We start from the raw sequence: 12,466 nt of genomic DNA on the forward strand, positions 1-12,466 counted from the left end.
TTGTTGCTTTGTATTTATATTTGTGTTAATATTCTCCACTGAGAGTCAGTACTGACTTCAAACGCGTGCAAGTTAATGCATAAATGTTCAAATTACATGTAATAAAACAGCCATCGTCTTTCCTCCCCTTAACAGTCAAATAAATCTTAAAATGTGTTTACTGAAGGGGTGTTATTTCGCCGAATTTCCAAATCATCAGTAAAATGGAAAGAAGCCAAGGAAAACGCTCATAATGTTACTTTTATAATAATATTCGTAACATGGTTTGGATGCACTACACCGTAAACAATGTACATAATTTGATATAACCAACAGTAGTACACTAGTACTTGTCACTTATTATAGTTCGCGAGTACTTGTTACTGTACTATCGACTTAAAGTGATAATTACATTGTCTTAATATTGCTCATTGGGTCATTGTCAACCTGAAATGGCTTAAAGTCACCCGGGGTGACTAGAAGCCGATTCATGTCGCCCTTGGGTGACTTCAAGCCGATCCAAGTCACCCGGTCGGCTTGAAGTCAACCCAGGGTGACATGAATCGGCTTAAATTCACCCTTGGGTGACAATAATCGGCTTCTAGTCACCCGGAATGACTTCAAGCCGTTTCAGATCGACAATGAGTCTTAATTTTTTTGATCGCTGTATGTTATTTCAAGTCCTTGTTAGCGCCAATTGTTTATGAGTGGTCAAAATAAATATTTATGACTTATTATTGCCATGTAACAGTCGAACCATACTGGAATGACCCCACGTAATGGGTGTGCAATCACAATTGCACATACCTTGTCTGCTCGTATATTCGATATAACTGAAAATTTCGCACTTGATGAACGGACGCCGTCGTATATTCCCATCGTGGCCAAAGCAATTGGTAAAACAAGTGAGTTTCATTTGAATAGATTTAAATTATGGTATTAAAGGATGTCGGGATTTGTAAAGATAAACAATTGAAATAAATAATTTTACAACTAAAAACGAACGTAATCAATGTACACCTCTGGATGTCGTTGAAAAGCGATTTAAACATATTGAACGTAAACAAATTTGCTTCCATGTATGTTTTCCTTGCATTTCATGAATATCACAAAGTTTATTCTTGATGCTTGAGTCACATATAAACTTCAGTTAGACTGTAACGGGGCTCACTAAAAATTTGGATTTATTTTCATTCCATTAAAATCAATTAACAATCCGACAAAGGGTACGCGTAACTTGTATCAATAATTTTTCTCATGTACAACATATATTTTTTTCCATTCAGAAGATAGGTTATTACGAAAATATTTTTGTAATACCGCTCAGTTGATATACTCAATTTAAAAGTTAAGATAAACTTAATCACAAGGTCGTAAAGCGCATGTACAGATTAGCTACTGGGTATGCCGGTTAAATATGGTCCTTTTCTTAAGATACAAGATTACTAATATTTATCACCTATTTTATCACTTATTATCCTATTTCGGTTAGTGGTGTGATAAACAAGGAATATACCATCACCGCGATTTGAAACATTTTTTGTTTATATAATATACTGTTACAAAATTTGTTTGGAAAAAAGTATGGACATTCCAAATAGAAAAGTGAAAATGCAAAGCATATAGGAGAGTTCACTATTCAATTCATGGGCGTACAAACATGTAACGTGGATAAATACATTTATTGTAAGTTATCGTCATGTTTTACAATAACAATAGATGTTTCAACACATATCAATCTATTATTAATATGAATTATCATCAGCGCGACGATAGAGGTTAAATAGGTGTATTCAAGAACGTGAGCATGCTTGCTGTTGTTCGGTGAAAGGAATTATTAGTGGGGATGTAAGTTATCCGTACCTAACCCCGGATCGCCAATAATATTGACATACTGACGCCGAGTAAAAAAATTGGGTCAAGAAATACTATGTGAAACAGGTTCCGACTCAAATCGAAAAGCTCAGTCATAACATTGATACGCTATCAATACATCAACCTCGTATCTAACGTGCATGCCAACTTACCGGTAACAACTTTATAGTAAAATGCCCGTGCAGGGGCGTTTCATAATATCAATTGATCAACTGGAACTATCAACGTATTCGACAACAAACTGAATATACTTTACGCAGTTCGGATCAAACGTATCCTCTAAAAGGTAATGTATAATTTTCTTTAACTTTGACATGGACAAACAAGTCCCTTTTGAACATTACATTTCAACGTCTTAAATACTAGAACGTATAAGCATATTTTACGGATTATTTTAATTGACTGTTTTTTTTCTTCAAAGATTTGCAAAATGTCAATTTTCAAAGCAAAGTCCTAATTCGAAAAAGAATTTGTAGACTGTATTTCAACAAGCAAAATAACAATGTTGACAAACATATCAACATATTTGTTTATGGTTAAGTAGGAATCGAAATCGAATAAGTCATGAGGAGTTTTAATGTGTTTTTTTATCGATAATTTGCAAAAAGTCGCGTATAACTTAAACCCCAGTCACAACGGCCGGCGTTCGCGCAGCACTCACGTGACGAACACACAATTCTACAGAGCGTCGTGAGGGCGCCGTTCAATCGTCTGGTACATACAAAATGTGAAAAATAATGGGTCGGTGTTTGCACGGCTCGCTGGCATTGGCGCTGTTGAAACGCCATAGAGGTTTCACGCTGAGGAATGTTCTAGAGCGCCGAGATATTGCGCCGTGGCTTTGTTGAGACGACGCGGTGCGAACGGTGTACACATTATCCACAGGATCTCGCTATTTGTGGGGCTGGACACCAGGGCTTTTAGCAAAACAATTTAATGGCTGGGGTGAATCAGATTACGGCCTTTTCTAATTGCTTGCTTGCCTGGGTCGCGTGGCGATAGGCATGTAAACTATGCCATTGGCGGAGGACACGATGGCCTTGTTTTTATCGCAAAGCCCCGCTTCGTCATTATGTTTACGCGTGGATCACAACAAGAAAATGCTGACGGTATAATGTGTTAAATATAATATGTAAATTATTGTTTCGTCATAAACGCCGATAGTGCCGTGAGCGCGACATATTCAGATGTGCCTGGTAATTAACATAGCTTATTAAACACGCCGGTAACTATTTGCAGACTTTTTCGGCGTAGCTGTATACGCCAGCTTTTCACCTGCACCTGACATTTGTAAGTGTCCAATCAATTTGAATATACAATTTCCCGCCGGTAGGCCTGAAACTTTTTGCAGTAGAAAACCTTCCGTCAACAGACAGTTTTCACATTTACATTAATATGTTATTCAATTGACTTTTTATTTTTGGGAAGTATATGGTATGAAAAGAGATACTGCAATTCGTTTAGAAGATTGTGAGCGACAGAGCGTTTGTACTTAAAGGCTGTTTTCTCATATTTGGTAATTACTACGATATTGCATTATGTGCACTCATAAATTTTATATCAAATAAGTATTGTTGTTCAATAACCTGATATACGCTTTGACCAAAATATTTAAAATTGTTTTCGACATTGACCGTTAAACACGTAAATGTATAAAGGTTTAAACAAGCCGTCGTTCCAGCAGTGGAATCGTTACCTCACTTTAATGCATTGCATTCCAACCCGCAAGGTATCAATGTCAGTTCGCGGTCAGTTACAGAAATCGTTATATAAACGCTATCGGGTAAACTAAAAAGAAAGATATTAAACGAAGATATTCTTCGATATTATTATGGTATATGTCAATCATAGATTCTTCATGTGTTTTTAACAATTGCATGATAAGAAACCAGTTTTGCTAATTTAATTAGAAATATTCAACCATATAGACCAATTTATTAAGCATGAGCGGAATGATTTGAACACGATGCTATTTTAATAATGGAATCAAGTAACAGTGTCCGACAAACCACAAACAGAGGTCTGTTCGACGAACGCGCGTATACATATTTCAAATATGTACAACTGATTCGTGTGTTGCCGGCAGACCTATATGCTTTCATTTATTTTCACTCTTCTCGTGTTTTTCTATTCTGTAAATATAGATATCTGATCAATAATATCTAATGAAGCGAAATAAGCCACGATATCTGGCGCAACACCCCGTAATTGATTTGCGTGTAATGTAGTTAAGAACTGCGCATTTTTGATCTCACATCAACACCGACCACAATCAACGCCGTATATCCTTTTTTTAAAAGATATTTCTTTTTGCAACTATTGGCATTTGAGAAATCTTCCATAAAGCGCAAATGCGTTATTGTCAAGGTACATCTGCAGAAGAAGAATCCCGGGAGGTCTGCTGTAACTCACGTCTGTAGCGGCAAGATGAGACGGCTGTTTGCACGCACCTTGCTGACGGTGGCTATTGTGGTTGCAATGCTTCTACTGAACGTTTATGTAAATCAAGGTAGTAAACATACAACTAATAAGATTGATACTTTTATTTCTTCGTATGTTCTATATAAATCTTCATATTAAACAATTATTAAATATTAAATATATTTGTCAATTACATAAAACAAGATCGATGCACTTATCACGAACACATTTATTAAATTTATTATAAAGGTTGCACTTACTATTAAAAAATTAAACAGACTTGTTCAAAGATTTGTCGTATGTTTAAAAAAAAACAACTTCATTGAATGAAATAACTTAAAAAACTTTAACAAACTTTTTTTTCTATGTGTTAAGATCATATGTACGGAATGGTACTTATGAGGTGCACCAATGAAATATGACTTCGCCTTGAGTTTGTGTGCGTTAATTTTTTTAGAGAACGTTTGTACTTATTCTTTATATCAAAGTGTTAACCTTAATAACAATAATGTATTTTCCGGTTTTCTGATGGTGAATACAATGGGACAATGGCAATCATCACAGCAGCGGGGAATATGCCTGCATTAGTAACGGTACTGGGATTTAGCATCATATATGCGTAAAATCTCACGCAATCGTATTTTATATACATTTGATAGACATATAAATTGGCTTACAATAGGTTTGAAGTTGTTTCAACCATGAACAAGTTTTGAAATATTGTTAGAATCAAATGAAACGTTTTCTTAACTAGTTGAGTGGCAATCAAGTATAATAACTTTCATTTATCACCGCATCTTACGTTCACCGTCATGTCAACTGCATTAAGGAAACGTAAGCTTGTTTCAAGGCAGATCAAAGTATTTAAATTTTAAACTTAATATACATCACACTTCACTTAAATTATTTATGAGAATTATTATTTAATGAAATTCAAGTAAATTATCTGTATCAGGGAGTTACGAATGCCACCAAGACGGCTGATACTGTCTCTCTTGATGACGTCATTACCGGTCGACGTCAACGAGTAGAGACAATGTGCCAACGATTTTTCACGCGAACGAATGCGATGTTGGAAATATCAGGCATCCGACGTGCCAACATGTCTTACTGCGTTGTGCAGAAAGCCGGATGTACGATGTGGATCCGACTGTTCAAATACTTCGAGGGTCAAAACTATGAAAGAGGAAGCCCGATGACTCTGACTAAATACCAAGTTCATTATGAGAGAGCAGATTTGTACAAACGGTATACCATTTACAACGGAGATCAGTTTGTTAAAAGATCGCACCGAGTCATGACGGTTAGACATCCGTTCACTCGGATATGGTCAGCTTTCATTGATAAATTCCTGCTGCCAGACTTTTGGTTCTCCAAAGGCACACAAATTGTACGCACGGTTCGTCCGAAAGCCAGCAAAAAGTCTCTTCAGTGTGGGAATGATGTGACATTTCCGGAATTCGTTAAGTATTTACTCAAGATTGGTCATCAGCGCACTTATGTGAACCAAGACAAGCACTGGCTTCCAGCAAGTGATATTTGTGACCCGTGTGCGTTCAAGCCGGACATCATAGCAAAACATGAAACGTTTATTACAGATCTTGAATATACAGTGAACCGGATTGGGTTAGGAAATCTAATTAATAGTTTTAAGGTCGAAGACCCTACTAAATTTGAAATAAGAGACGAAATTGACTACAACTTTCATATATATGATACATTTAAGTCTTGTTTAACAAAACGCGAGCTTGCCGAAAGGCTATGGAACGCTTTTATACTGAACGGGTACATTCTTGCAAACCAAACATTCCCAAAGGAACTTCAGGAGGATAAAATAACTGCGGCTTCGTTTGAAGAATTAGTGACAGACGGGCGAGCTAAGTTCACTTTATCTCACGAAGAAAAGAAGGCAATCCGCAAACGAGTGTTAAGTACGGCATTCAAAGAAATACCACATTCGGACATGAACAGATTACGTGATCTTTATAAAAACGATTTTGATTTGTTTGACTACGATCCTTTCCCTGAATTTGTTCCGACGTAATATTTGATTGGTCCTAAATAATCTTTAAGAATAAACATGTTATGTTATAAAGTATATGTTCAGTAGTCCCACTTTCCATCACGTATTTATTATAATCAAGCGATTGTTGTCTTTGATTTGAAATGCTTTGGATATGATTCATTTTAAAATATTCACATGGCAGGTTTACAAATGGACGTGCACATTTGAACCTTAAATCTTCCAATCTTCGGCGCTTAATTCAATTTGACACTGTTCGTTTCGCGTCTTTTGATTTTGCGATGTAATGGTTAGAAGAGGATAAACCTTTTCACAAACGCACATGAATCAGCTGGGGGGGGGGATTGCTTAAGTCAAGACAACAGCTGGATTGGTCTTTAACTTGGCACTGATAAAATATTTGAAACTTATTTCTGAATTGCACGACGATGATCTGCGTATATTAAACTAAATGATACTATGTCTCTAAAACATATTCATATCAAAGACGATGTTAAGTTGATAGTCGTTTGGTTTCATTTCGAAGTGCCTCGGAAGATTACAATTTTGGTATCTGGTTTGTACACTACCTTCAAGTATTTAAATAGTAATTAGTAATGGCTAATTTGAAATTTATTATCTTTCTTGGTATTCAACTTTAATTGCGATGCTATGAGGTGAAATTGTGTTTACAATTAAATGTTTTGTCTAAATAATTGTTGACCATGTATTATGTATGGAGCTCCTTAAAGTCGGTTAATCCCCCCACAAAGCATTTTGTTGATTTTTTGAAGACGTTGATGCCAGTTTTATTAATGTGTGCGTTGTTTCCCTTTGTGTCTTGTCTAATTTGTTTTGCATCTCGATGTATGGAATTGTTTACTCGTGTTACATAAAGAACCTCGTGTGGTAATAAGGTTTCTCTAGTGAAGGTGCAGTTATAGTTTTATTTAGTGTATAAACGTTTATATTCCCTCTGTGCATGTGTTATTTTTGTTTTATACTTGCAGCATTAGATAACTTTAAAGTGAACATACCATATCTATATATGTATGTTTGTTTTGAAAATCAACATTCAAAGGCACATGTACATAAATCAAGCGCCGACATTATTTTTGCAAATGTATCCTTTCATTACATTATCTGCAGCTGAAACGTATTGTTGTACATTTGTATTGTTTCTAGGTGAGCATAGCGCGCCATCGTTAACATGGTAACATGGTTATCTGCATTAAGCATAAATTAGCTCAACTGCACATTTGTATTTTGTGTTATGTTCGTGCTCAGAATACTTTTGTTCATGTTGCAATAAGTTCAATTATGCCGAAAGGGTCGTCTAATGTGGTTTTTATTGTTTATATCTATTTTATTCACTTTCTGTATAAAGTACAAATTCAGTTGTAATGAAATACCAATTTTATGCACGCATAAAAAGAAAAATAGTCTCAACGTTTGCCAACCAGGGTAAAAGTGAAAGTGTTATTAACAAGTTGGATTAATTAAGATGTGTCTGGTTACACAATTTAAAATAAATATCCAATAAAAAAGGGTTTTTAGTACTTTCTTCATCATGGAGATTTTTAGTTGTTCGCGTTAGCGGACAACTAATTTTAAGAGGGAGTTTTTCAAGTCAGTCTGCTCTTGACTACGCTAAGAACGATAACCACTGCATTTGCTGCATCCGCGCAATGTTGTCTTCTCACAGAAATCCAATACTTCTTTGTTTTTTAGGTGTATCTACTTTCTAGCTTGTTATCATTTCCTAGCTGAAACCCGAGATTATGTGTATCTGGCATTTGTTAGAAAAACATTTTGTCTTGAACAAAGTCTGAATCTGAGATAACAGCGACAATTTTGTGGAAACTTAGGGAACATTTATTTTAGTGAATAATTTTGTCGTTCATGTTGTAAAATTGTTAACTTCATTTTATGAACTTCAATTTACTTTTTTATTTAAAAGAAGTTCTATATTAATTAAATTGAATTGTGTTCATATGGAATGTTCTATTTTCAATAACAATTAAAAACTGTGAGGTTTAAAAGACAAAGTCCCATTTTGATTTTATGAACAGAGATGTATATAATGTGTTACGACAGGTTTTGTTATTTTCTTTCTTTCATATACCTTTACGCATAACGATACAGTAGTTGATGTATCATGTACCTATAATTAAAAAAAGAAAGAAAAGGGAATGTCGTGTATTGTAATGTAAGGGACACATCTTGTATTGTGTTGTTAAAGCATGCGGTCATAAGTTATTTGTATTGAGGTTTATATCTGTGTGAATCTATGAATAAAGTCATTTGTTAGTTACCCACCAACGAGTTCAGAGCAGACATGGCGAAAGACCGTCACAATTTACAGGCCAGACTGGCCTACGAGGAGAAATAATTTACAGGCCAGTTGTTAATTTCACAGGCCTCAATTTAAATTGTTTAATCCTGGAGGAACATTGCATAATAAATTCAAAAAGTAAATGTTAACATGTGTTTGATTTATGAAAGGGCAAAAATAGTGTGAACAGCCTGATTCGAAAAAATAAATAAAGTGTATTTTTTAGTTTGGGAAAAATATTAACACATATTAACATACAAACATAATTGAGTTTTATTGATGTATTTAACACAAATTTATTAATATATTAAATACTTTTACCTTTAATTATCTTCCTTTTCTTATACATGCCATAACAGTAAACTGAACAGAGTGACAAACATAAATTTGAAATGCGTGTTTTCATTTCAAACTTGCGATTAATTAAAAAAAAATGAGTTGCGTCTTAAATTATGCAATTGCGAACAACTTTAGTGCCTTCAGCGCTTCGATTAGTGCTTATGGAAAGGCGATTCATAAAAATACGTGTACATGCATGTCATTGTCATGTTATTGTAAGCGAGAGATAACCGATGTTTACACGTTGTATTTGTTGGCAGCTATAACCGATGTGTTTTGGTTAGATCATCCTTTGCTTTTGATATTCATGGTTTATTGAACAAACATCATTTTCAGAAAATAAATCTGCCATTGATGTAACTCTGTGTTGCTGCCAATGTCAAACGATGACAAAACAGCAAAGTGACCTAGGCACACTATTTGACACCAAAGTGCGGTACTGCAAGGCTTTATACAAAGGTTCTAAAACACACAAGGCTAAATCCAATGGTTGACATGTCTAGAGTTTGTCATTAAACATTGTATGATCTGTTATTTCAAACAGCATCCTTCTTTAGATTGGGTTAAAGTACATGAATCAGTTTTTCCAACAAAAGTTCTGAATGTATATTTATTGTACAGACATGTATGAGTTATAGAGTTCCAGCATGCAATACATGATTAACACTGACCTTGTAGTACCGCACTTTGGTGTCCATCCAACTTTGGCGTTAATTAAACACCTTCATACATTCTTGTAATTTTATGAACAACGTCTTTTTAACACTAGAACCACAATACCCAATACAACCGCCACCGCCACCTTCACTGATACCACCAAACCACCAACAAATCACCACCGCCATCACCAAAAACAGCACCAACAACAATACAACTACCACCACCAGAGCGAACAGAACCGTCACAGTTTACTGGACGCTTAAATCGAGATTATACGATTTTTATGTGTTTAATTGTAATATATTGATAAAATATGTTACAATAATACAAAATAGGCAAGAAAAATTATACATTGAAGACGAATTTCATGAAATGCAGCAAAGACAAATTAGCGCCCCGAGCCGATTGTGACGAAGATATTTCGTACATATTTTCCTACAATAACAAAAACATTCGTCTGTTTAGTTAGTGTTCGCGTGTCGTATTTTCGATTTCAGAATTAAATATCTGGCTTATTTCGCATTTTTCGACACATGTTCTTATTAACTTGTATTTTAATTTACTAATATATTGAAATGTTAATATTTTTTTACACTTTTTATTTAACTTAATAAATATTTGACAAAATCGTATAATCTCGCTTTAAAAACTTAAATTTTGCAAATATCTCAAGTTATTTAAATACATTTGCACAAATCGTGCTCAAGTGCATAAAATACAGTTTTTTTGCAGTTTGTGCCGATGTCTAAAGGTTTAAGAATAAATCAATGTATACGTCTGAAATCGGTGACAAAATTTCACGTTTTGTGAAGCATAACCTTCTAGTACAAATCAAATTTTGAACAAGAATACAGGCTTATTACATAAAGTAATTCTGATGGATTTCACATTGCCATAAGACGCATACAAATCTGTCTTTTATGCATTAGTTGAAATTCTTAAGAAAAAGTGTCTAAAAAAAGTTACGGCATTTGAAATAAAGCACCACTTACCGTCGTGTTTACATCCATTAAAGTTAAAAGGGGAAACCCCAAAAAGTCACGTGATCCTGCAGTCTGAAACAGCAAGGTCACGTGGCATAATTATTTCAATTTAAAATTATAGCGAGTCTTGGGGAAATATGTCTCCATGATTTCCAACATTTGAATAAAAAAGCAAAGACAGTTAATTGCATTCAATTCTTGCGTGATCCTGACAAATTAATGATATACCCTCAATTTCGACAATTTTACATGCTATTTATACACATGTCTGTTGAATTCACATTATGTGTAGTTTAAAATCTTTCACAAAAGCATAATCGTTCTGCAGGGAATAACCATCGAAACTAATAATCGTTATGCACTATGTCTATGTTTTTTTGACATAAGAAAAAGTTCTTCGACTACCCTTATTAAGTTTTTATATTGAGCAATATTTTTAATATTAACTTTCATCAAGCAGTTGGGAGAGTCAAAACCAAATATTTTTTCCTGATTGAAGAAACATCTCTATCAAGTATGGTGTTTAATATCTGAACATTTTAGTTGAAATAAATCAATGTATATACAATACCGATAGAGACTCAATGCATCAGAATATACGGATGACGGGAACACATTGTTTTAGAAACATTTTAAATATTTCTAGAAAGCCTTTCGTACAATAAATAATTGAAAAGCATTTTTTTCTGCATTTCATCGGTGCATGAACTGTCTTGAAAATTACGCTTAACCCATTTATGCCCAGTGGACTCTCCCATCCTTCAAAATTGGATCAATTTATTTCCAAAATTAGGGGTGTCAAGTATATTTATTTCTATATTTTTAATATTTCATAAAGAAATTCATTTAAGCAAACAGCATTATGCGGCGTCTCATCTGGGTCTACGCTGTTTGCAATGTCCTTTTTTCAGGCCGCTAGGCATGAACGGGTTAATCTGCATAAATGCCGACGGCATATAAATACAGCGTACGTTTACCGACAGTTCGATTACAACACCAAGAGTATTTTATCGATACTGTTAGCTCGTACTAAATTGTTCTTACAGACATACACATATAGAATTCTCATAGTTAAACGGAAATCAGCTCAACAGGATATTGATAAGATGGCTTCAGATGGAGATCTCGATTTAGATTGTTGGTCTCCTGGTCAAATTGTTTTAATTCTAATGGTTTTCTTATCTATTGGATCTCAGACAAGGGTTTATGGAACTATTTATTGTTTTAATTACTTTGCTCTGTTTGAATTTCCCTACACGACATAATAATTATACTGTATAAATGCGATAATAACAATTGTTGCGCTATAGATATAATGTAATTGAACATGGGATAGTCATGTGATGTTAAATAATACACATTAGTGTAAATAATGGTAATAAAATTGTCGCTCGATAAGTAGATACAAATTTAACGTGGGCTAAAAATTACGTTTTAAGTTCAGCGTACGATTTCTTTTCTCTTAATTTATGTTAATATTAAATGGATATTCGTAACAATAAGAGATATATGTTTTGCAAAATTATTCGTGAAATGACAATACGATCTTATATTGAAATTAACAAATATGTTCTGTATATTTTTCAGTTTGTTCTGGAATCTCATTAGAATGCTGACCTAATGTTATATGTCGTGACATACCACAATAATGTCTCTAATCAAATATACGATCGTTTTTTTGCATTTTTCTTACATATTTTGACATGTTTATATGAGTTGCGTTATGCAAAATACGTATCATCGCATGTGCCGCTAGCAAAGCTGCTGACCAACTTTGGCTAGGTATGATCGCATATGCCGCTAGCAAAGCTCCTGACCAACTTTGGCTAGGTATGATCGCATATGCCGCTAGCAAAGCTCCTGACCAACTTT

General features: G+C 34.4%; 1 protein-coding gene across 3 annotated transcripts; it reads left to right on the forward strand.

Moving 5' to 3' along the window:
• Nucleotides 1–1,462: 1,462 nt before the first annotated feature.
• On the forward strand, nt 1,463–8,939 carry LOC127867607 (uncharacterized). 3 transcript variants are annotated; one of them, XM_052408900.1, is made up of 4 exons: nt 1,463–2,140; nt 4,234–4,362; nt 4,803–4,868; nt 5,231–8,939. In XM_052408900.1, the coding sequence occupies exons 2-4, from the start codon at nt 4,282–4,284 to the stop codon at nt 6,317–6,319; spliced, it is 1,236 nt and encodes a 411-aa protein (XP_052264860.1). In that variant the 5' UTR covers nt 1,463–2,140; nt 4,234–4,281; the 3' UTR covers nt 6,320–8,939. The 3 variants fall into 3 exon arrangements, with proteins under 3 accessions (XP_052264860.1, XP_052264861.1, XP_052264859.1); XM_052408901.1 differs by having other exon boundaries at nt 1,463–1,665; nt 4,222–4,362; XM_052408899.1 differs by having other exon boundaries at nt 1,464–2,140; nt 4,222–4,362.
• Nucleotides 8,940–12,466: the final 3,527 nt, after the last annotated feature.

Source organism: Dreissena polymorpha, chromosome 2, assembly GCF_020536995.1.
Source record: "Dreissena polymorpha isolate Duluth1 chromosome 2, UMN_Dpol_1.0, whole genome shotgun sequence".
NCBI lineage: Eukaryota > Metazoa > Mollusca > Bivalvia > Myida > Dreissenidae > Dreissena > Dreissena polymorpha.

What these genes read in the sequence shown, in the direction of transcription:
- LOC127867607 (XM_052408900.1), top strand. Translation starts at nt 4,282, where the DNA reads ATGAGACGGCTGTTTGCACGCACCTTGCTGACGGTGGCTATTGTGGTT. An exon ending in TGAACGTTTATGTAAATCAA is followed by an intron (nt 4,363 to 4,802) that starts GGTAGTAAACAT and finishes TTCCGGTTTTCT; the next exon opens with GATGGTGAATACAATGGGAC. An exon ending in ATATGCCTGCATTAGTAACG is followed by an intron (nt 4,869 to 5,230) that starts GTACTGGGATTT and finishes TATCTGTATCAG; the next exon opens with GGAGTTACGAATGCCACCAA.